The sequence below is a fragment of the Pygocentrus nattereri genome, chromosome 5 (genome assembly GCF_015220715.1).
Source record: "Pygocentrus nattereri isolate fPygNat1 chromosome 5, fPygNat1.pri, whole genome shotgun sequence".
Classification (NCBI taxonomy): domain Eukaryota; kingdom Metazoa; phylum Chordata; class Actinopteri; order Characiformes; family Serrasalmidae; genus Pygocentrus; species Pygocentrus nattereri.
The window spans coordinates 42,014,955-42,040,006 of record NC_051215.1 but is presented as its reverse complement, the minus strand read 5'-3'; the positions used below and the strand labels follow the sequence as shown (position 1 = coordinate 42,040,006).

The window sequence follows — 25,052 nt, the reverse complement described above, 5'->3', positions numbered from 1 at the left end:
AAAAGGCACAAACAAAATTACATCAACAAAATCAATCCTTTGGTTTCTGTGGGTTAAATGGGTATCTTTGTTAAATAATTTGGAATATGGTGTTTTTCCACACAGTGGTGTTTAAGACCATCTGATGTGTCTTAAAAGTACTTTCAGTAATGCGATTTTTTCCTTGACTTAAATATACTTGAACTTCAAAACACTAACTTTTAAATGTTATTTTAAAATGCAATCTGGTTTGCCTGCCAAGTAAATAAATCAGCAGTCACACAAGGTGGACCAACAAGGTGTGTCTAAGTAAGTGCATACCATGTGTAAAAAAACTGCAGCAACACTACTGTGTCTAATACACCCATACCAGCCCTCCCACACACTACCAGGTCAATACCATGCTGCTATCACTGCTGTGCTGAGAATGGGCCACCACTCAAATAATGTCTGGTCACTGGTGATCCTGTGGTGGTCTCTGTTTACTAATGGTGGAGGGGGGCTGATAAATTGTGCAGCAATAGATAGGGCACAGTCAGTTATTGCGCACCTATAACTGGAAATGGATGGTAGGTCTGTCTGGTATAATGACCAAAGAGTGTAGATACATCATCATACCTAATAAACTGGCAACCCAGTGTGTATATACATTAGATTCACCCACTTGCCAAACAGCAAACTGTGGCTACAACTCAGTAATACAAAAACACACAGAGATGGTTGAGGTTCAGTTGTTTAGTTAGAAATAAAACAAGTATACAGACATCTGCAAAATTATAAGAAAAAATAATCTACAGAGATTACACTTAAATAGGGAATTGTTCTGCAAATTTGGGTGTACAACTCATTTATTTTTGTGAGTTTATATTGGTTCAAAGTACATATAAAATGCACAAAAACCTTTGTATGGGCCATATTTTATGTAGTTTTTTTTATATTTTAAATTAAGCAAATAAACAGTAACTGTTCATTAATGTACAAAAATGTACTCAAACATAACCACATAAATTTGCTGCCACTAAATGATTTAATGCACTTTATTCACGTTATTTAAATTCAAGGAACCACAGCACTTATTTTAGGCAAAACGTCCTTTAAGTTTGTGCCTGGAGTTCTTTTATTTCTGCCACCTCGGTTGTTACCGTCATATATAACTTTACTGAAAAACTACTGAAATCTCCTCTCTATGGCAAACACTCCTTAAACAATTCTACAATGCTCCAACTTAAAATATGATGATATGTTCAGTCATGACAAACATATAAAAGATACTTATTACAAAAATCTGTTTGGTCTTTTTATTTTTTGCAGAACAGTAAGCAGGGAACTCTCAGGCAGTATACTTCTCTTCCCCTTGCCTTTGAGATTTGTGGTAGTGTACATAGTTTTTGTACAGCTCCCGGAATACCTCCTTAACACCCATTTGCAGTGTTCTGTTCAAGAACTTTATATGTTGTTCGGCACAGCTGTCCAGGATATGGTAGATGCCTTCTGTCAGGTGCGCCTTGATTTCTGGCTGGAGCGTCACCTTTACAAATTAAACAAAGAAGTACTTATTATAGCTTAGATGGATAGATATACAGTCAGATAGATGGACAGACAGACAGACAAATAGGCAGATAGACAGATAAATAGACAGATGGATACTTTATTGATCCTGAAGGAAATTTAGCATCACTGAGAGTAAACTTTGTACATCAAAGTTCTGGCTTTGAGAGAAAGAAACATGGTCTTTTAATGCCTCTTAACTTGGCAGTATTTCTAAAGCTGTTAAACATTGTGCAACAGCAGAAAAAAGGACCAGTAGATGGAGCTATTTCCTAATGAATACATAAATTATATCATCTAAAATGTCATAGTAAGAGATTCTTCTTGTAGGTATGTTTATAGTATTAGTTTGACTAGTAATACCAACTTGTTTTTTCCAAAACTGAGTTTTCAAAAGTTTTCAAAATCCAACTTTTTTAAAAATTTATTTTAATCACCTTCTTGTTGCCTACAACATAGCACTGTTTTGAAGCGTGTGACAAGCTTAGTGTCTCAGGCATCAGAAAACATTTGTAGCCATTGTAGTACTTTCTATGAAGTAGCTATCAAAGACATTAACCCCTCCAGACGTCTGATTTCCATCACTGCTGCTTTGAACTGTTCTGACTTGGCCACATTTTACATCAAACAGCTCTGAGTGGCATTGTTTTCACCGTAATCATTTAACTCCCCATTTACATACATAGAATTCCTTTTTAACCCCTTAACATTCCAGGTTTATTTCACACAAAGACTTCTTATTCAGTAACTACAGGGGGTCTGGATCTTGCTTCTACACTTCTTTAAAAAACAAAACAAAACAAAAAACTCTAAGGGCTTTTGCCAATTTGAATAGCACACTAAACGTATCTTTGTAAACAGGAGTCTTTTGCAAAACATCAATCATGTGAATACCTCAAGTACAGAGACTTAATGGTTTTCTATCTGTACACTAGATCTTACCCGCTGAAGTTCGCTGACATACTGAGCCACAATGAAAGATGACAAGACTGTGAATCCATCAGCTGTGTTGCCAATGTGGGTGTACATTCTCTCCACTAGCATGGCACACTTCAGAAGTGTCCCAAAATCTTTCTCTGTAGTGGAAACAGGCAAAAATTAACATGAGACCTGGATTCAACTTTATATTAAAAATAAATAAATAAAAGGTAAGCCAGTAATATGTAGAGGTGTTACTATGAAAATAGTATTTGAACAGCATGAACCCATCCACTGTAAAGAGACCTCATAGTATCTTTGAACCTTTACGATTGTCAATATTTATTATATAATTGCTACATAGTTGCTGCTTCACCCTTTCTTAAGCAGAGCTTAACAATTGTTGTCACGCTCAAAGTTCCTTTTACTTAGCTCTATTGTTTAATCCACACATCATCTACTGCAATCAACTATAGTGAAACATTACTACTAAGGTTTTCTTCTTGAATTGTAAGATTAGAAACTGTAGCTCAGCTGAAAATGTCTTAACTATACTACAGATTTCTTAGAATAATGGTTATAGTGATCACTGAGCTCAAAAAAAAAAATGAAATCCTGATCTTGATCAAGACATTTATAACAATAAACAGAAGTCAAATTAGCATAAAAATACAAATACCAGACACTTGCAGCTAATACACTGCATTTGATAATTAACACAAAACAACCCATACAATACCACACTTTCCTCACTAGCAAGTGAATTTTAAACAAGTTTTTCACTCTTGGGCTGAACAGTCGCTGTTCAACCCTACTGTGAAATGATACAGCTTGCTGAACGAGTAATCATTTAGCAAGCTGTATAATATTCTGCACCACAGTGCAATTATGTGAGCCAACTGGATTCTTTTTCCGTCTGCTGTGCTGGAAAATCAGGTCAAGGAAGTTAAGACGAAAATCAACATAGACAACAGTGGGTCATTGACCATGTACTGTGTACATAATAAAACTCGTCATTGCTCCCCATTCTGTTCACTGATAATGTGGAGGCTTTTGAATTGTAGGAGCTTGTCTGAACTGTTTTTTGGTTTTGAAATGATGTCAGCTGAGGTGAATCAGTGAATACTACTTTATTAAACCATCCTATCCAACTGGTTCTGCTGCATTTAACTGCACTGAGGAAGCTGTGTCCTGTCACAGGTATCAATGAATCTGGGTTAATGAATATGTTACTAAAGGTTTTCCAAAGTTTCCAGCCTACCTCTCTCCTTCTCGCCCTTTTGCCTGCCCTCATGCATGATTGAGGTCACTAGACGATAAAAACAGTTCAGGAAGGTTGGAGCAGCCTTCAGCATTACCTACAAAAACAAAAAAAAAACAATCGTATATAAGAACATCCAGTCAAAAACATTTCCTACAGGAATAAACCTGATATAACTATTACACAATCTCCTATAGATCTGAGTGAGGCCAAATACGTTGAGCCAAAATTTTGGACAACAAAGTCACTATTCAAAAAGGTTTTGCATTTGTTCTGGTACAATTCAAAGTGCTATTAATTTAGGAAATAAAGGTCCGATCCCAGCTTTTTAGCTATTGGAATGAATAATCATTCAACAAGCAGTGAAGTGGTTGCTACCAAAATCATTAGCTGCTAAGAAAAGTCTCTGCATTTACAATTGACACTAGTTCATCTTCGTTTCCAATATACCAAAACAGGCATATATTCCCTTGTTAAAGGCAAAGAGATCAAGTTAAAACAAAACTGATAGCTATTCTTTAGATATTTTCTTTTTATTAGATTCGTCACTGAGGAAACTGTCTGTTTTCAAGTATTGGCACATAAAGAAAAGTCATCCTATTGTGAAGTCTGTCATTAAATGCAGCAAACATCTGGTTAGTACATTCCTAATTCTTCATTAAACTTCAGTAAATTCTTCAATACTTCCCAATTTCCCCAAAATGTACCGACACAAATGTTGTCACTGAACTCAGGCCCACACTGCAGTTACCATTCACCTTAGGGTAGCACAGGATGATGGCAAACAGAGCTTCATGGATGGCCAGGAAGGCAGAATAGTAGTCATCCATGGAGTGGCTGTCCAGAGGAACAAAATGGAGAGCTCCCAGTCCAATGATAACATGATGTGGGTTAGAGAGCCAAGACTCCCCCTGTCGAAGCAGTGTGGTCAGGGTTTCTACTGCTGGCACAGTCAGGGCACTGGTGAGGGAAGCCACTTCACTAGACTCTCTAATTACAAACTGAAATAGAGACATTTACTGATATTGAATGTTAACATGATTTTAAAATTCCAAATTCTGGCATTTATTGTATTTTTCTGTACCAAAGCCAAAGCTGGCAAAAACAGCAAAGCATGGAGATTAACATCAGTAGAAAATACACAACCATAATGCAGTCTTTTAGCTTTTTAATTTAAATTACTGTATATAGACAGAATCAAATGATTAAGAATACACAACTAAAATAGAACGAAATACTCACAACAAGAGAAGATAAGATTTGTGGAACTGTAAGCCAGAATGCCTTTGAGCAGGTGTCTGGCAATGAACAGCAGGCCAGCAGCTTTATTAGAGTCAGACTGGCAAGGACTTCCTATAAAATGTGATATAGGACATATTTTAACTATGAGTAAAAAGGAGGAACAAACATAATCTAGGTCTGGGAACAATGGCAGCGTTTATCGTTAATATGATCAATTATGTCACAATATGCTGTGCATTTCATGAGTACTTAAAAAAGAACTTCCCAATGTCATGTTTCATTACAAAGGGTTTAACTGGATTTAGTGGAGTATGTGAAATTCTGAATACTAATAACTGGATTCATAGATTTTATTTTAAAATGTTGCATTACTTTGCCTGTTAGACTAATCATATGGCAAAAAAACTGTGACATATTGTGCATAGAGAACATTTCTTTAAGTATTGTGATATTACATGTTTGCCATATCACCCACTTCTAAAGTAACACACACCAATCCAGGTAACATACATAATTACAATGAACAAAACTTTATTACTTTTTAAGATGCAAATTCAAATACTTCAAATTTAATAATTTAACATTTAATGAAACAAAGGGAAACTCACTGTATGGCAGCCTCCTCCAACCTTTGAAGCACCAAGTCCATCCCGAAGCAAAAGAAACAGCAAATGGAACTGCTCTTTAGAACAGCTGCCCATCAGCTGAGCAAGCATGTCCTTAACTGGTGCCTCAAGTTCCTTCACTTCTGATACAGACATCCACGCACCTGACATAAATGGATAACATGTTTGTGAAGTGACCCATTTGACAGTCTTTATTCCATTTCACCAACAACACCTCAAATGTATGCCTACCTGATAACAATGTATGGACATGCTGCAGAATCGTAAAACGGAGATCTTTAAGATCCAACTCCTTATTTGCCTCTGCAGCCAAATAAAATGCTGAAAGATAATGGATGGATGAATTAAGAAAATCCATGGGTCGAGCTGCTGGGCATAATTCCCTCAGGATCTGCTGGCCAAAGCTCTTGTAAAATCCAATGTGGGAGATTTTGTCTTTTCCATTCCCTTCAACAATGTGTTCAGTCTGATGAGAAGCCTTTGCTAGTTCACTCTTAATCATCACCGTTACCACATCGACAAAGAATGACTGCCTGAGCATGCTGCCTGCCTTTCCAGTCAACACAGCCTGGATGGCAGGCCCCATTATGGAGACAATTTTCTCCAGCAAAGGAATGACAGTCTGATCCAGCTGCTTAGTCTTTCCAAGGATTGGTATCAATTCTTTACAAAGTGTGCTCATTGTTGCTAGATGAAGTTGCACATACAGAGCCTCTTCGTATTCTCCAGAATCACCAGAAGACGTGCCATCTAGAGGAACTCTCTCAATCATGAAATTTGCAAACTTTTCAAGATTAATTCGTGTACTATTCTTTTTGATGATTATGAGCTGGATTAGGCACTGGATGAAGCCTTGGACTGACTGAAGAAAAGGAAACCAGGCCGGGTTGTCCACACTAAATGAAAGGCCCTTACTAAAACATGAGGAAACAGAGGTCATGGCTGCCTCTAACAGTGTACTACCATGTACAACCTTGAGGACTATATAAGAGTTCTGCCTCATCAGCAGCAATGCCATGAGTTTGAAGAGCTCTTCTGAGAGGCTGATGGGTACTGACAGTGCTTCATTTCCATCACGCTGAACACAAATGTTCATCAAGAATGAACACAGAAAAAGCTCTAGGTAATCTTCAGGAGACATTGCATGTGGATTCAGGACACTTGTGATCTTGACTAACTTCAGAAGATGACTTACTTGTGCTTCAGATACAAGTATGGAAACACCAGTTTCAACACAGTTCATGACTTCTCGGGCTATAGATTTCAGTCTCCTCAAAGAAGGTGAGAAATCAGCCATATGCTCCTCCTTGTCTACGGATTCAACACCAAATTCTGCTGAAGATTTTAAAAATGAGGGTACATCAGAAGCACAGAGCACCTCAAAAATCCTCTTTGTTATAGAGGTCACCACGGCTGAATGTAACTGTGGTAATTCACAAAGAACCATACTCTCAAGTAGCTGTTTTGAAATCAGGAAGATTGACTGATCCATCTTCTCCAAACTGCTTCTGAAGTCACTCTGAAGTAGGGAGTTCAACATTGTGTCTGCTATATAAGATGCATCTTCCTGTGAGAGGTACGGGGCAATTAAAGGCAGATTGGTGGTTACAACAAACCAGTAGGCCACAGAATAGGTGTCACTATTCACACTGCAAAGCTGAAGATCCCAGGTTTGGTCACTGCTCATATGTATTAAAGGTTCTTGTCTATTTACAACATACTGAGCAATTTCACAAAGAATGTTTTTTGTTTCTGCACTGGGTGAAACAAGCAAGTGTTTCTTCATCCTTTGGAGAGCTAGAAGCTTCTGCAGAAGTCTACTTAGAGCACTACTGACCTCGCCTGCTGAACCTGTTTGTGCCAAAACTTTCTCTATTGTATCACAAACAGGGCTCATCTCATGGTTTGCACCTGCTGGGGATTGGTATTTACTGCAGTGAATTTGAAAGAGGGCATCAGCCTCATGCCAAGTGTGAGTAAGAAGAAGAGCAGTCTCTTGAATTTTCTCTCCCCAGGGAATGTCTGCAATTAAAACCCCCTCAAGGTACTGTAATAGGGACCTAACAAACTTGAACATCTCCTCCATTAAACTCTGAGTTTGCCTGACAGTAGGGACTGGGGTGCTGTCATCTAGGGTCTTCAGATTAAAAATAACTGCATGAAGGAGAATGCTCAGAAAGAACAACTTCAGTGCAGACTCGTTTCTCATTTCCCTAACATTTGGCATATTCTTCAGAATAAGTCTGCAGATTTCAAGATTCTGGCTGGGAGGATTGTCCAAAAGACATTGACTCAAACTCTTCTGCACAGCCTCAGGCAATAGCTCTTGCCTCAGTTCATCAGCAGCTGGTCGACAGATTACGACTAGCAGTTCCTCAAAGAGTCTCGGCAGCTGTCGTAGTTTAGCATAAGTCTGAATGACCGCACACATGAGTGTTTCACGGGCTTTTTTCACCCGTAACTCAAAGTTGTCTGCATCCACCCAAGCCGATGAGATAAGCTCATCAAGATCAGGCTCCAGGATTTGGTGGTTCAATGCAAGCAGGGTTTTCAGGCAGCGGTACCAGGCTGGTACGTCTGTCTGTGCATTATTAAACAAAAGCCGTGCCACTTTCCTATAGTAACGTAACTGTACCTCTTTGTGATGTATTCTGTCTGCAGCTACATTATAGATATCTCCCGCCAAGCAGGAGTTCAAAATGTTCTCTAGCGAAAGCAAAACAAGGCTCCAGTTTTCTGTATTAAATGTTTCCTTGATGCTCAGATCCTCTGTAAAATCTAGGGTAGTAACAAACTTTGTCATTATGTGAAAGCAAAGTAGCTTGTTCTCTTCTTCCTTGCAAAATGAATCTAAAGCAAATTTAAAGAGTAATTGGAGAGAATTGCACCTGACAGCATAAAACAAAGCTTCTTTGTCATCTCCATGTCCATGGACAAGTTTCGACAGAATTGTTGCAACAGGGCAGACGTATGTATTGCTTGCAGATCCCTTTTTAGGACCTGATCCTCGTTCTGATGGCAGAACTTCTTCTTTGTAGTATGGTAGGCGATCATGGAAAAAAAGAGCTGACTGAAGAATCAGGTCCACTTTACACCGAATGTCTTTGTTCAGATGCTGCCGGATACTCAAGTCATCTTCCTCAGCCCATGCCCTTGTGGTCAACAAGTGTCTCAGCAGACAAAGTGGTTGTAAAAGGTGTTCAGTGACCTGGGTAAAAACCCTGTTGGTGTTGCCCTGCTGTTTTTGTACAGTCAGGTAGGTACTGAGAACAAGAAACAGAACTTCAAACACCTTAAGTCTAAGAGGCCCCGATGATTCATGTTGGCTAAGCTGGAAGCAGGCCAAACCACAGATCCTCACTAGCAGGTCCACGAGCAGATCATATCTGGCAGTGTAGCTCACAGAGAGGACAGGAGAGGTCAAAATCCCATGGCAGCAGCTTAAAACAGTGGACAGGCTAATGGACAGCATCCCTGTGGTGCCTTCTAGGATCCTTTCATTGATTATCTATTGAAATCAAAACAAAAACAGAAAACATTAAGTAAATATAAATTTAAACAGAAATTTGGTTAAAGTAAAATGTATTATTTACCTACAGATTTATTTAAAAACTATTCCACTAGTCCAGACAAAACATAGTTCTGATGACAAAATAATTATTTAAGTAATTATCCATATTAACTTGTTTATAAATGTATTAAAATGACATAATATGTACAAGCAACACATACACCTAAAAAAGGGCAGTGCATAATATTTAGTAGCATGCAAGAGACTGCAAGCAACTGAATGTCCCTCCCTCACTACCCCATACTTTCTGAACGTGTAGTAGAACCTACAGTGGACATCAGGTTTTCTGCTGTTACAGGGCTCAGTCTCAGCTAACAAATTCACAAAGATTCATAGTTACAGGTCATTATACAACAATGAAACTATGGTGCTGTATAAAATATTCAATTTCTGCAAACAGATCCCCCTAAATCTTACACGCTGCTTCTTGAAATAATATTTTTAAAAAATCTACAAAGCATAAAGTGATGTGTTGATTATGAGCTACCTGAGAAACTGCTGGATTCAGGGTAATATTCTTTCCCTGGCTCAGGACATTACTAAGCTTCTTGCTGTTAAGAACATCATCCAAGTAGGTCCATAATCGTTCCACGACTTCAAGCGGCACCTTTACTTTCTTACTGTAGTAACAAGAAAGAGCATGCACGGTCCAGTCAAGCAAAACCTGCAAAGACAAAAGAGAAAGGCAATCTGAGAGATGTGTATAGTGTATTCCTTATGAATACATCAGTACATCTAGCTGTGATACATGTATGGTGTGTTTTGCACAGTTTTTGAAGGACATAACAGTAAGTATGTGCAGTTACAATCCTTGAAAGACTTGAATCTTTGCCTAGTGAACCAAAAGACATGTAACACACTAATGCATTACTAAAATCTTTTGAAAGACTATTACTTCAATTACATTACATGGCACCAGAAAGAGGAATATTAACCTGCTCCTTATTTGGGAGAATGCACTGACTGGATGCCCATGCAAACTGAGCAAGCTTCAGCTTATCTGACCACGGAGTTTGAGAGCTTTTCAGCTTTTGATGAATACCAGTGTATATGGCAGCCATGTCCAAAAGCACTTTGTGGCTGAGGAGAAAAAGAGGAGCATAAAGAAACCATTACTGAGAATACAAATACAGTAGAGTGCAAAAGTTCTAGGCACCTGAAAAGAAAAAAAAAAAAAACATTTACAAATCTATTATCTGGGCATGAAGTGTTGATTCAACATAATATTATAATAAATAAAAATGAACACAATAAGCAGCTATTTTATGTATGCCAATGTGTTCATTGAAACAATTAAACATTTACTTTCTTTATTATGACGGCACAGTTATTTGTAGTTATTGTCCAGTACTGTGGTTAATCAATCCTTCTATAAAATAAATTAGGTGTAATGGCAAAATGGCTACAGCGTCAACAGATTTGATGTTGTATGATGTTAATACCGGCATAAACACACATATTGCTGGCATAAATGGGTTAAAAAATGTATATGTAAAACAAAATGCACAAATTGTCTTGTACACACATCATACATATAAGAAGCCAAGTAGTTTGAATACTGCAAACACATAAAATGAGACTGCAAAAGACTGTGCTGAAGGGACTCTTTCCAATACAATTCAAAACAATGATCAAACAGACACAAATCCATCCAAACTCCTTCAATAACTTTTATAACCAGTCACTGCTTCATAGTTCATAGTTACGAATCACAGTCGCAATATCGTTTCCATTAACCATGATTGTCAATATTGGGGCTCAAAAAAACGTTTAAATAAAATCTGTGCGATAGCATACACACAGGCAATCTAACCTACTGCAAGATAAATCAAAAATACAAATGCAAACAGTTTGCTGCTTTATCTGGATAAATACTCCTAAATGAATTCGGTTAAACTGGATAATTCTTGAGATCTGTTATGTTTTGAGGCTCCAAAACGTTGGCTAGCTTTTACTGTAGTGATAGCAAACACTGAATTGGTGCTATTCTGTGAATACATGTTAAATCGTTAGTCACAAACAGCTATTTATTTCTATCGAAACACTTACAGTCACATCACACACGTGGTCCTCGAGTTGCGAGTTAACTCTGACCCCTGTACTTCCTCACAGGCAGTAATAATCGATAGACGATTCGACGGAGAGATTCTTGTTTTATCTCGTTTTTTCGAACTGCGCGATTTAGTCGTAGTCCCTTGATCTTTACATACCTTTATGTGTTCATTTGAATCATGTCTTAGGGTTCATGTACTTCAGACATCCGAAATGTTTCTGCATCACATATGTTCTGTGTGTGAAAGTGCTCTTTACTTAACTTGTTCGGCATAACTCTGTCGATGTATTGATCTTTGCAGTAAATCAGATGAGAGACAGGACTCATTAGTGCCATAACTGTGTCACAAGAGGGCGGCATCTATAAGCTCACATCAGTTCATTATGAAGTTCCAAGTCTGTAGACGGGGCAAAGATTCAGTGATCTACATATCATATACAAGCACTATATACATGACATAACGGTATAGAGATCGACGAATCCGCGATGCCGCTGGAATCGATGAATCGAGTGATCTTGGACATGTCTGAAATACTTGGGGCCCATTTCTCTTGGTATAGAAGAGATATGACTGCAAAATGCTAGAGGGCGCCCACGAGCGAGTCCTAAATGAGTTGGGGATGAATGGCTAAACACCGCGACCCTGACGGAGAAGCGGCTTAGAAAATGGATGGATGGATGGATGAATGGCTAAACGGCTAAACAAACAAACTTGTGTTTTTGTTTATCTGTATATTACCTGATTTTCTCTGCAGCACATGGGTTTTGCACAGCTACTGAGTATTGATTGGATGGCTTTATTGCTAATGTGTGCTGATTGAATGGCTTTACTGCTATTGAGTGCTGATTGAATGGCTTTGCTGCTATTGAGTGCTGATTGGTTAGCATTACTGTTACCGACTGCTGATTGAATGGCTTTACTGCTATTAAGTGCTGATTGGTTAGCATTACTGTTACTGAGTGCTGATTGGTTAGCATTACTGTTACTGAGTGCTGATTGAATGGCTTTACTCTTACTGAGTGCTGATTGAATGGCTTTACTGTTACTGAGTGCTGTTTGGTTAGCATTACTGTTACTGAGTGCTGATTGAATGGCTTTACTGTTACTGAGCGCTGATTGGTTAGCATTACTGTTACTGAGTGCTGATTGGTTAGCATTACTACTACAAAGTGCTGATTGGTTGGCGAGTGGAGTTGACGTCATGAATGTACATAGTCCTGTATTTGAAATTCAAAAGAACTCAGAAGTGTAACAGAGATAGTAAATTGTTTAATGCTGTGCTGTGCTCAGGAAATGAATGCACTCTTCTATATAAAATGTTTAAACACTTACAAACTATGACCAATGCTCTATATTTACCCATTCACTCTTCATCTACTGTGTTCAACAAACATCACAGACTGCCAGCTCACCTCACTGCACATTATCTGGTTTGTCTCTACAAGTTCTCTGGTACCACTCTGTAATGACTTCCGGGTTTCTCACACACTAGATGGCGCTCCTGAGAGAGACAAAAATGAATGGGTTTAAATGGAACATTTGGGCAAATTTATAAATGATCAAAATTTTTATATATAAAAAAAAATCTTTTCCGTTCCCAGTTATAGTGTTTAAAACGGCACCTCGTGTACTTTCATGACGTCAGTGAGGATGAACAGCCACTGAGCTACTCCGCTTGCCAACCAATCTGCAGCCCAAAACCTGTTTGCTGTAGAAAAATTGAAACATTTAAGAAAATTTTCCTGCTTTTTGTGAACTATATCCTTTTACTTTCTAAAATTAAAGTAAATTTTAGGACAAGAGATTAAAAGCTATTTTAGCTTTTCGTTTTCAGCCGTTTAGCTCCATCCACCCCCATTCATTGGGGACTCGCTCGCGGGCGCCATCTGGCGGTAAACCGGGGGGGGGGGCGGAATAGGAAGAGGGCAGGCTCCTCATAAACCGGCTATGCTATTACTGTCTAGAGAGCAGCCATTGGACTACAGTAGTGCAGTGTCTGTTAGTTTCAGTGCTTCACGCTGTAAGATATCCACTGGGGTCAGCTTTTGAGCTGAGGCTTTTTAACGCTATTGTTGACAGGATTTGCTGGCAAACGCATCACGTCCATCTTGGTTGTAAACTGCAGGGGCGAGCACGTTAAGGTGGATGTGTCAGGTTTTGGTGACAGTGGGGCGCTGCCGATGACCGGCCTGGGTGGAGAGGAGATAACGAGTTAAAACACGGCTGTGTGGAGCTGTCACTGACAGATAATGCTGTTCAACAACCGTCGGACACGAACAATAACTTGGCCCACATTGGGCTTGGGTTTTCTGAAGAGACCAGGAGCCGAAATGCTGCTGCAGTGCTGAATGAAGCTGCATTTGAAAACAGCAGTGCGAGTTACTCTGACTGGTAAATTCAGTGATGCGTTTAGTCATAGCTGTTAACCTCGACTGTTAGTTATATTTATTAGGGCGCGTGTTTCGTACTTTCTGCTCTTTTTCATAGCATTTGATAATGGCAGTGAGAGTGATAATGTTTCAGGCTTCATGAAGTTACCTGGATCACAGCTAACTTAATCTGCAAATGCAGGACGACTTTTTATCCATATTATCTGTAACTTTATGCACTAATTATGCTGCGAATTACAAGATTCACCGCTGCAGGAAAACTGCTATCACAAAAGTGGAGCATTTCCTGCTCCCGTCCTGAAAGACTTTACCAGCTGCCTTGTCGGACTTTGAGAAGGTCGCGGAACAGGCCGGTTTCAGAGCGGGGAGCTGAACACTGTGGGCTCTCTTTTGTACCTCTGTACGTGAGGAATGTCCCGTCCCAACATGCGTGTATCCGCCTGGGAGTGGGTTTTGTTCCCCGCGGTGTTTGGCCACACTCCATGCGGGCTGTTGCTCTGTACAGCACCTCAGCGGACTCGAAGCGAGCAGAGCATGCGGGAAACGAGGAAAGTCAGATCAAGACCAACGACATACCTGCTCGGATACCCTCAAATGACCTCAAAAAATTGTTGCAGCTTGCCCAGCCGGAACGCTGGAGACTGACGGGTAACGCCCAGCTATTTACTCATTACAGATTTTTATCTCAGTTTCTAGCTTTGCATTCAGTGTCATTTCAGGTGTGTTACATGTTATGCCAGCCTTAAAGGACCCACATACCATATTATCCTGAGGTCCACTTGTGACGTTTTTTGGGTTTATGTACCAAAAATTCTTTCATTTTCTTGACAGTTTCCCAGTTTCTCATTTAAATATTACATTTAGAATGAAACCAGTATGAACCCAGTCTGTCGTTGATTTGTCTAACACTGGTACATGTAAATAACCTCTGTTCTGATTAGATGATTATGACTAGATTTATGTAAATATACACTGCTCAAAAAATAAAGGGAACACTTAAACAACACAATATAACTCCAAGTAAATCAAACTTCTATGAAATCAAACTGTCCACTTAGCAACACTGATTGACAATCAATTTCACATGTTGTTGTGCAAATGGAATAGACAACAGGTGGAAATTATTGGCAATCAGCAAGACACACTCAGTAAAGGAGTGGTTCTGCAGGTGGGGACCACAGACCAATTCTCAGTACCTTTCTGCTTTCTGGCTGATGTTTTGGTCACTTTTGAATGTTGGTAGTGCTTTCACACTCGTGGTAGCATGAGACGGACTCTACAACCCACACAAGTGGCTCAGGTAGTGCAGCTCATCCAGGATGGCACATCAATGCGAGCTGTGGCAAGAAGGTTTGCTGTGTCTGTCAGTGTAGTGTCCAGAGGCTGGAGGCGCTACCAGGAGACAGGCCAGTACACCAGGAGACGTGGAGGAGGCTGTAGGAGGGCAACAACCCAGCAGCAGGACCGCTACCTCCGCCTTTGTGCAAGGAGGAACAGGAGGAGCACTGCCAGATGATCTCCAGCAGGCCACAAATGTGCATGTGTCTGCACAAATGGTTAGAAACCGACTCCATGAGGATGGTATGAGGACCCTACGTCCACAGATGGGGATTGTGCTCACAGCCCAACACCATGCAGGACGCTTGGCTTTTGCCAGAGAACACCAGAATTGGCAAATTCGCCACTGGCGCCCTGTGCTCTTCACAGATGAAAGCAAGTTCAGACTGAGCACATGTGACACACATGACAGAGTCTGGAGACGCTGTGGTGAGTGATCTGCTGCCTGCAACATCCTTCAGCATGACCGGTTTGGCAGTGGGTCAGTGGGCAGTGGGTGTGGGGAGGCATTTCTTTGGAGGGCCGCACAGCCCTCCATGTGCTCGCCAGAGGTAGCCTGACTGCCATTAGGTACCAAGATGAGATCCTCAGACCCCTTGTGAGTCAATATGCTGGTGCAGTTGGCTCTGGGCTCCTCCTAATGCAGGAAAATGCTAGACCTCATGTGGCTGGAGTGTGTCAGCAGTTCCTGCAAGATGAAAGCATTGAAGCTATGGACTGGCCCGCCCGTTCCCCAGACCTGAATCCGATTGTGCACATCTGGGACATCATGTCTCACTCCATCCACCAATGCCACGTTGCACCACAGACTGTCCAGGAGTTTGCGGATGCTTTAGTCCAGGTCTGGGAGGAGATCCCTCAGGAGACCATCCACCACCTCATCAGGAGCGTGTCCAGGCGTTGTAGGGAGCTCATACAGGCACGTGGAGGCCACACACAATACTGAGCCTCATTTTGACTTGTTTTAAGGACATTACATCAAAGTTGGATCAGCCTGTAGTGTGTTTTCCACTTTAATTTTGTGTGTGACTCCAAATCCAGCCCTCCATTGGTTAATAAATTTGATTTCCATTGATTTTTGTGTGATTTAGTTGTCAGCACATTCAACTTTGTACAGAACAAAGTATTCAATGAGTATTTCATACATTCAGATCTAGGATGTGTTATTTGAGTGTTCCCTTAATTTTTTTGAGCTGTGTGTGTGTGTGTGTGTGTGTGTGTGTGTGTGTGTGTGTGTGTGATATATATATATATATATATATATATATATATATATATATATATAATCACACACACACACACACACACACACACACACACGTGTGTATATGATTATATATATATAATCATATACACACACACACACACACACACACACACACATATATATATATATATATATATATATATATATATATATATATATATATATAAATTCACATCGTCAGATTCACAAACGCATAGCTGACTGTGTCACAATGTTTCCAAATTGTTATGGGATTGTGTCCCAAGTTTGTGCTGCTGTCTACCTCTCCTCACAGCTGCGGTGGGCTTCCTGGTTGTCTCCAGTGCCGTCACCATGTCTGCTCCGTTTTTCCTGGGTCAGGTGATCGACACCATCTACACAAGCTCATCTGCAGACTTCAGCTCCTCCCTGACGTCGCTTTGTATCATGCTAGCAGGAATATTCCTGTGTGGAGGTGCTGCAAATGCTGTTCGTGTCTACCTCATGCAAGTTTCAGGTGAGAGTTCAACATGGACCATGCGGTCACCTGAAGAATAGTTCTATAGGATATTTTGCTTCTTTTTATTTTCACATTGAAGAAGAATGTGTAACAGGGTATTGTTTTTACATGAACCTGTGTCACTCAGTGAGATTTGAATTCATTCACGTTTGACTTGAATCTAAAGATGTCTTGTCTGTGATGGTTTTTACAGGGCAGCAGATTGTGAGAAACTTACGTGAATCCCTTTTTTCCTCGATTTTGAGGCAGGAGGTGGGATTCTTTGATAAAACTCGCACTGGTGAGCTCATTAACCGCCTTTCAGCCGATACGGCTCTGGTCGGACATGCGCTCACTGACAACTTGTCTGATGGCCTTCGGTCGGTTGCCCAGGCTGCAGCTGGAGTCAGCATGATGGTGAGCAGTATTCTAATTGCTGCCTCTTAACACTGTCAACTGGAATTTGAGACTAATTTAATGATAATTAACTTAATTTCAAACTTAATCTGTTTGTTCTGAAATGAGGTAGTGTTTAAGTTTTCTGCTTGCTCTTGTAGCTATTCATCTTGGTAAGGTTGAATAAGATGGACAAGTAATTTGGAACATGACTGATGCTGTGCTTTAGCATGTGTCTGGATTCCACAATACTCTATATTTGTGCTTGAAAAGATTAACTACCTTGACATTATACCACTAAAGCAGTACAACTCTATTGAGATAAAAGCTCTTGGTGATTTCTGACTGTTTTAGATGATTAGAGTTTTTCAGCTCTCACTTTCCTTTTCTTCAGTTCTATGTGTCTCCCAGTCTGGCTACTTTTGTCCTAATGATTGTGCCTCCTATGGCTGGCCTGGCTGTTATCTACGGAAGATATTTGCGCTCCATATCCAAACGAACACAGGATTCTCTGGCACAGGCTACACAGGTTAGAGCCAGCTCTTTGTGTATTTTTAATTTAGCTGCATTAATTAAAGCACTATTTCTGCAGCATAAAGGTGAGCTCTACCAAAGCCTGTTTTTGGAAGAAAGTTTTAATGTAGCCATAAAGATTTCAGAGTGTTGTACCAGCTTGAATGCATCAGATCACTGTTGACTAATTAAAGCATTAAATAACTAACTATATCTTTACTCTTTACTGTGTATTTGATAGCTGGCAGAGGAGAGGATCAGTAACTTGCGCACAGTTCGGGCTTTCGGCAAAGAGCTGTCAGAGGTGCAGAAGTATGCAGGGAAGGTTGACCACGTCCTCCACCTGGCTAAGAAAGAAGCTGTGCTTCGTGCTGGGTTCTTTGGAGCTGTATGTTTGTTGTTTTGTATTTTTTTCTTTGGACTTTATGGTAGAAATGTGAAATGTAAAAAAATACTTTTTATTATACATTATCTAAACAAACTGTTCTATATTCTTAATTGTTGATTACTTGAACAGCTGATTTTAAAAAAAGTCTTTGAACTGTGTATTTGAACTGTGTAGTCGGGTCTGAGCGGAAACATCATCGTTCTGAGTGTTCTGTACAAGGGCGGGCTGCTGATGGCCAGTGAGCACATGACTGTAGGAGAGCTCACCTCCTTTCTCATGTATGCCTTTTGGGTGGGCATCAGCATCGCTGGTGAGGATAAATATACAGTCTAAATATGTTATGGTAGTTTGAGTAGTAAATAATAAACTCCAGGTTTATTATATAATGGTTTTATGTAATAACTAATATAAAACTGCTTTGTAAAGACTGTTGTTACCAGAGTGAGGAACTGAAGTGTGGACATTAGAGTTTAAGGGGTTAATGATGCTCAGTGAATTCAGCTGAGTGAAAATATTGGATAACAGTTCATCATCCAGTGTATGTGTTAAATTGCTAGTACTATTTGACACTATGATGTTCCACAGAATAGTGATCTTTGTGTACTGTTCATTGAAAGGCTTCAGCTCATTCTACTCTGAGCTGATGAAGGGGTTTGGTGCTGGAACTCGTCTGTGGGAGCTAGTGGAACGAAAGCCTGAATTTCCTCTCAATGGTATATATCGTAATTCCATACATCATATTCTTTCAGATTATTTTATCTTTATCAGTGTCGGTATGACACAAATGCTCCCAAAACATTACTTTTTGTCATACATCAGGAAGAAGTGCATACCCTTATATGTCACATTTATGTTCCAGAGGGACTCGTATTAAAACCAGAGCACCTCAAAGGAGCTCTAGAATTCCATAATGTGTCCTTTGCTTACCCAACGAGAAAGGATGCTCCTATTTTTGAGGACCTCAGCCTGTCTGTTCCAGCTGGCTCAGTGATGGCTGTGGTGGGGCCCAGTGGCTCAGGAAAATCTACTCTGGTGTCCCTTCTGCTCCGCCTTTATGATCCAGACTCAGGTGAGGACTGAATCTTTTTGGGATCTCTTCTTCTGGTAGTTGTTTTACAAACAATATCAGATTTAGGAGATATATTTCAGTATTACATGAACACTACATTACATGAACCAGTGTTTTTTTTTTTTTTTTTTTTTTTAATCCTAATCTCTGCTTTTGTCTCATATGGTGGATTATTATGGGCAATAATTTTGACGTATATCCCTATGTGTACTAAAAACTTTGATTCAAACATACTTACAACGGAAGCCATTATACATTTGCTTTGCTAAGTACAGGGAAACATGTCAAAAAGTTTGTCTATGGTCGTAACTGTCATTCTCCAGATGCAGCAAATTAAAGTTGAAAATGCTGGATTATTCCTCTAGTGTGGCTATAAAGCCTTAATATGCCTTATTATAATGAGAATGTGCCATGTCTTTAGTTTTGCTCTCATAGCCCTATTTAATTCCTTACTCTGCTTTTAGGCATGGTAACTGTAGACGGTCATGACATTCGAGATTTGAATCCTTACTGGCTGCGCAGTCATATTGGAACAGTAAGCCAGGTAGGCAGAGCACACCAGCACCTGGAGCAAGAAATTTAGTACTTAAACTGTTACTTAAGATTATTACATGAGATCTATACCTGAACTCTGGTTTAAAATTGTGTTTTTTGTGTAGGAGCCTGTACTTTTCTCCTGCTCTATTGCTGAGAACATTGCTTATGGGGCAACAGACCCCAGTAGGGTCACACCACAGGACATCATCCGTGCAGCGCAGATAGCTAATGCACATGGCTTCATTCGTGGTTTCCCTCAAGGTTTCGACACTGTGGTTGGCGAGAAAGGTGTCCTACTCTCAGGTACTAAAAATAAATATATCTTTATGTAACTTTAGCCCACTTAAATGTAATTTTTGTATTTTAAAATATGTCGCTCTTTTTTCAAATTTGAAAGTCACTTGTATTTAAAATGATGTGGCATTATTCTTTCATGTATTTTTTGAGCTAACTCAATTTTAGGGCACCAGGGGAAAGCAGTCAAGTATGTTGCCTTATAATTTTAACTATTCATTTTTCACAGTGAAATAAATATAATAGATGAAAGTTTTAAGTGAATGTAAATGTGCATACATTTTAAACCTGTTACAATGTGTCCTCCCTCTGAGAGACTCTATTTGAACCTGCCCAGTGCAGAATGGCTCATATTGGCTCTTGCTTGTACCTGGCTCCATGCCTCCATCATTACACACACCTGCAGCCTATTCTCTGCACTCATTTCCTCCCACATATAGACCTACGTTTGTAGTCACTGTGTGTGAGGTCTCTGCTGTGTTAAGTTTTTTAGTTCGTCATTTGCGTGACAGTATTTCAAGTTTGTATTTTCTCTCTTTTGTTTTGAACGTGTACATGTTGAGATGGAATTACTGTACTTCACATTAACACTCTCTTGCTGATGCTTTACTTTGTTTAGTACAGAAGGAGAACAATACACAGCAGCCCACGATTCAATTTGATTTGAGATACTGGATGTTTAGAGAAAATTTGAATGACAATGATGAGTGATAAAATGTATTAATGAGACTAGAGCTGTCAGGATGGAGGACTGTGGCGCATGAAATAAATGTGCAGGAGTGGGCTGCTGATTGGTGTTGGTGTTAGCAAAAACATCAGTGCTCAAATAATGCAGTGACTTTAGATGGCTTAATTAATTGAATATCCGTTCTTCACGATGCATTGTCATGTCTATAAGGTGCAAGTGGTCATGTTTTTGCATTGCAATATCAGCAATGTTTTGATGCAGAGTTAAATCTCTTTATGTAAACCGAGCTTCACAATGTCATTGCACTACAGGTGGACAGAAACAAAGAATTGCTATTGCAAGAGCTTTGCTGAAGGTAGTTTATTATGCTTCTCCCTCAAAATATTTCGTAACACATTTCTTTCTATTCAACAAACTAAAATAATCTCTCGTCTCTGACAGGATCCAAAAATACTCCTATTAGATGAAGCCACGAGGTAAGATAATGATTTGCAATAGATAAATTAACAATTATAAATTTTGACATGTTTATATTAATCACTCCTTTGTGACATCAATCAGGAGTGGGACCTTTGCTTTAGCATCTACAGTGATCTCTATAAATGACCTTTATAGAAAATTGGATAGAGAGGAAAAGGCACAACTTTGATGCTGTAAAGTTACAGTTCTTTATTGCCATGAAATATTTGTAGAACTGCTTTTGTTTACATCAGATTTATTGTATACTCAATATTTCCATCACTATGTTTCTCAAATAATATAATACTGATTTTAAAATGTAGAGGTAACATTTAACAGCACTGTAAGCCAAAGCAGTAGAGCTGCAAGTTTGGATGTTTATAACATGTTTTTTATTTTTCCTATATTACAAGAGCTATGTTAACTAAATTATAAATAGTAGTTTCATTGTTAATCAGCTGTAAAAGAGTGGGATGTTTGGTTGTAATGCAGCATGATCTTTTGTTTTTGTACAAAAACTCACATCCATATTGTAATTTTTCAAGTGATGTCTACTTTTTTGCCACTGTACCCCAGTGCTTTGGATGCAGAGAATGAGTTCCTGGTGCAAGAGGCTCTCGATCGGCTGATGGAGGGCCGCACCGTGCTCATCATCGCCCACCGGCTGTCCACCATCCAAAGTGCAGACGCTGTGGCAGTGCTGGACCAGCGTCGTGTGGTGGAATGTGGCCGACATGCTCAGCTTCTTGCGAACCAAGATGGCCTCTTCCGCAAACTCATGGAGAAGCAGGCCTTTCCACAATCTGAGCAGAGAGAGGCTCTCTCCAAGTAGAAGAAAGTTTATGTTATGAAAGCACTGATAGAAGTAGACATATATAAACCCCGGAGTACAGCTTGAAAACAAACTGATGTTGATGCTGCAGCTGGAATTCTATTTGCTTCTGTGTCTGAGTGCCTATGTTCACCAATATAAGGGAAGTACAAAGACTTTATATTTAAAAGGGACTGATGTGTAAGCCAGTTTAAAACACTGCCACTTTACATGTAACTAGAGTTTTTACATTATCATTGATAAAGACAGGGTGCTACTGTGATATCAGTTTAAATAGCTGTCATTGAATATTTAACATCATATAATAAGAATTTGTACTAATACAGTATGCACATAAACATGTCAACATGGATGTGCAGTATTTTTGCTAATAAGAGACAAAATGTATATAAAAACTGAGAACATATGGGAAAGACAGAAAGAAAGTTTATTATTGTGGTTCCTGTTCAGTAGCACTATATAACATGGAGATCCTGCCTCTGATATTCCAGTTGACAAACCTAATGAGCTCATAAATTGTGTTTAAAAAAAGTCATACTCTCCACCACAACATTAATCAATGTACATTATTAGACACTATAAATCTACGTAGTTCTTTAGCACATAACTTCCTTTTGTACAACATCAAGAAATAATTTGATCATGTTAACATGAAAGTTCAGTCTGTGAATCACTAATCACAGTTATTGCAACAAAATTCTTTCTGCTTTGTCTTGTGTATTCATGTTAAAGTAGTTTAAAGAAGAATCACTCGCTGCTGTAACAGGAAATCACTTGTATATTTTAAACTGAGAGATGATTATTGTCACCTTGGTATTTACAAGCATACACTATTAGAATTTTTAACATATATGTTGCTTTTTCACTCCTCAATCAGAATGTGTTTTATCGTTGGGAATATTTTAATGTTTGGCGTGATGATTTATCAGAATTGTTTATATATAATAAACTACTTATATAGACATTGAGGTTTTGATTTTATTCACAGCATTTCATATCAATTTAACCAGAGGAATGGGCAACTATCTTTTCTCCGTCCCAATCAACAAGTCTTTAATGGATTCAGTTGAAATTGACCAAGCACTTACCACCAAAAGAGGGCACTGTTGCCCTTTAAAAAGATTTGCATGAGTCATGTCACCTTATCTGTAACTCATTTTGTAACTTTTTTCCCTGACCTATCTGTCTAACCTGTCTCTAAATTAAAATGATGTATCCTATGACATGACAATTCCTTACTTAAATCATTATTTACATAGACTATTTCCATGCCATTACATTTTCAGTGATTCCATATATTGATTAAAAACTTTCTCAGGTCTCTGCCAAGACCAAGGGATGTGATTTTATTACACTGTATCTCCTGACCAGATTAAAGTCCAAGCAGAAAGAACCTACCAAATTAAGGCTCTTCAGAGTGCTCTCCTGTTTAGCCAAGCGACTAAGCTGCTTAGTTCCCTTGGTGACGCACGGCCTGTGGCAGTTGCTCTGACTGTCTGGCCTTGACAAGCAAATAGACTCCAATAAAAGTGACCTGCGTAGCTGTAGTGGTCTGTGGAGGGACATCAGCTCAGTTATATGGCAGCAGCTACCTCAGTTCCCATTTTTTAGGTGTAAAGCTACGCTGATTATGTACCCATGTTATCAGACTGGAATTATTGCATACGGTCAGCTCCATAATTGGTAAAGATGATTTTTTAAAAAGTTAATTAAAAATGTCTATGTAGTCCTTTACTTCAGTTTTACACTGAACATATGAGAGACCTCTAACCTTATATTTAAGTAAATTTAGTTTAAGAGAAAAATCTCATCAAAAATGATTTTAACAAAACCACTCCACAATTATTGAGACCCCTAGAAATTCTTATGAACAAAATATGACTCATATGGTCACCCATGATCTCCTATTTCACTGGATCATAAAAATTACATAGACGGCAGATTCTCTTAGGTGATATGAGGAAGATCATAAATCAAGCAGTGCCTGTACAAAAAATATTGACATGCCCGATAAAGGCCATGTTCACTCTTAGGGCAATAATTCGTAAACAACCAGAGCTGTAGTGGATCTGCCTGGAGGCAGATGCAAGTGTATTTCCCCCCATGTAAAGAGGAGGACAGTTAGAGAGGCAAAGATTTCTCCAAGTATCATAAGATATTTGCATAAAATAGTACTGTTTTGGGGGCCATGCCAACTATTCAGAAAGTTTGCCAGATCAAAAGGTTTTCTGAATGGATCCAAAATATACACCCAAAACATATCCAAAACAAGACAAAATTGGTTCAATGACTACAGACTCGACTTTTGACAAGCCCATGCCAGTCCCCTCTCCTAAATCCTACTGAAAACCTGTGGGGTGAGCTAAAGAGGGGAGTCCAAATGAGAGGACTTAGGACCCTGGAGGATCTGGAGAGCTCATGCTCTGTATTCTCCAGTTTCAATAAGTGCTAAAGGAGAAGACTCATTGCTGTTATGCTGGAAAAGGGAGGCTGCACAAAACATTAGACTAGAACTATTTAATATTGTCATGTGTCTCTTATATTTTCAGTGTGACACTGAATTAATCAACCATAAAGACATTTTTATTATATACAAATATTTATTTTAAGTTTTACAAACGGTACCTTTAACTATAAACTTGAAACATGTGGAATAGATAGCTTATTTGTTTTCTGTGTTCTCTCCAAAAAAGTGAAGTGTGGCTACAATTCTCTGCACATTAAAGTATATGTCTTTAGTTAAACACTAATGTGCCACTGCTCGTCGTTTCTGCTCCGGCTGTTTGACTGGACGATTAGTAACAAAGCTAACTGAAAATCATACAGTTAGAAATCAGGTACAGCATTTCTGTGACACTGGACTTAAATAGTAATGTTATATGCTGAAACTTTTATTGTAAAGCAGAAACACTGAAAAAAGGCACCATCATCTTGCTTGAAGATCACATTACAATTGAGATTGTATTCAGTTACACTGAAATCTGCGTGAGCCTGCATGAGAACATCAGACAGACTCACTCATACTTGACATCACTGACTTTGAAAGAAACAGCACAGAGTTTAAAATGATCACTGCTGTTGTTTATCACAGACTTTACATGGTCAAAACATCAATTCATTCAATGGTATAACTGCAAAATGAGAAAGAAAACAGCAGATACATTCATTTTTAAACTTCAGTCAGAACAGTGGCTATTATTCAGTGTAAGCAGGCCACAGTACTAG

The 25,052-nt window shown here is 39.1% G+C and overlaps 2 protein-coding genes across 7 annotated transcripts; one reads left to right on the top strand and one right to left on the bottom strand.

The window, feature by feature from the left end:
• Window positions 1-699: 699 nt before the first annotated feature.
• On the bottom strand, window positions 700-14,247 carry urb2 (URB2 ribosome biogenesis homolog). Of its 6 annotated transcripts, none has more exons than XM_037538580.1 (13): window positions 14,166-14,247; window positions 12,822-12,907; window positions 12,612-12,700; window positions 11,195-11,595; window positions 10,081-10,225; window positions 9,633-9,809; window positions 5,806-9,082; window positions 5,557-5,717; window positions 4,949-5,059; window positions 4,465-4,707; window positions 3,707-3,803; window positions 2,470-2,603; window positions 700-1,507 (listed from the first exon to the last, which is right to left on the bottom strand). In XM_037538580.1, exons 5-13 carry the CDS (start codon window positions 10,204-10,206, stop codon window positions 1,310-1,312), a joined length of 4,524 nt encoding a protein of 1,507 aa, XP_037394477.1. In that variant the 5' UTR covers window positions 10,207-10,225; window positions 11,195-11,595; window positions 12,612-12,700; window positions 12,822-12,907; window positions 14,166-14,247; the 3' UTR covers window positions 700-1,309. The 6 variants fall into 6 exon arrangements, with proteins under 6 accessions (XP_037394477.1, XP_037394479.1, XP_037394478.1 ...); XM_037538582.1 differs by having other exon boundaries at window positions 11,356-11,595; XM_037538581.1 differs by lacking the exon at window positions 14,166-14,247 and adding an exon at window positions 13,986-14,122.
• abcb10 (ATP-binding cassette, sub-family B (MDR/TAP), member 10) lies at window positions 13,127-23,050 on the top strand. Its single transcript, XM_017696600.2, has 13 exons — window positions 13,127-14,237; window positions 16,469-16,669; window positions 16,866-17,068; window positions 17,442-17,576; window positions 17,802-17,948; window positions 18,123-18,258; window positions 18,566-18,661; window positions 18,808-19,017; window positions 19,482-19,561; window positions 19,677-19,857; window positions 20,848-20,891; window positions 20,978-21,012; window positions 21,572-23,050. Exons 1-13 carry the CDS (start codon window positions 13,814-13,816, stop codon window positions 21,825-21,827), a joined length of 2,148 nt encoding a protein of 715 aa, XP_017552089.1. The 5' UTR covers window positions 13,127-13,813; the 3' UTR covers window positions 21,828-23,050.
• Window positions 23,051-25,052: the final 2,002 nt, after the last annotated feature.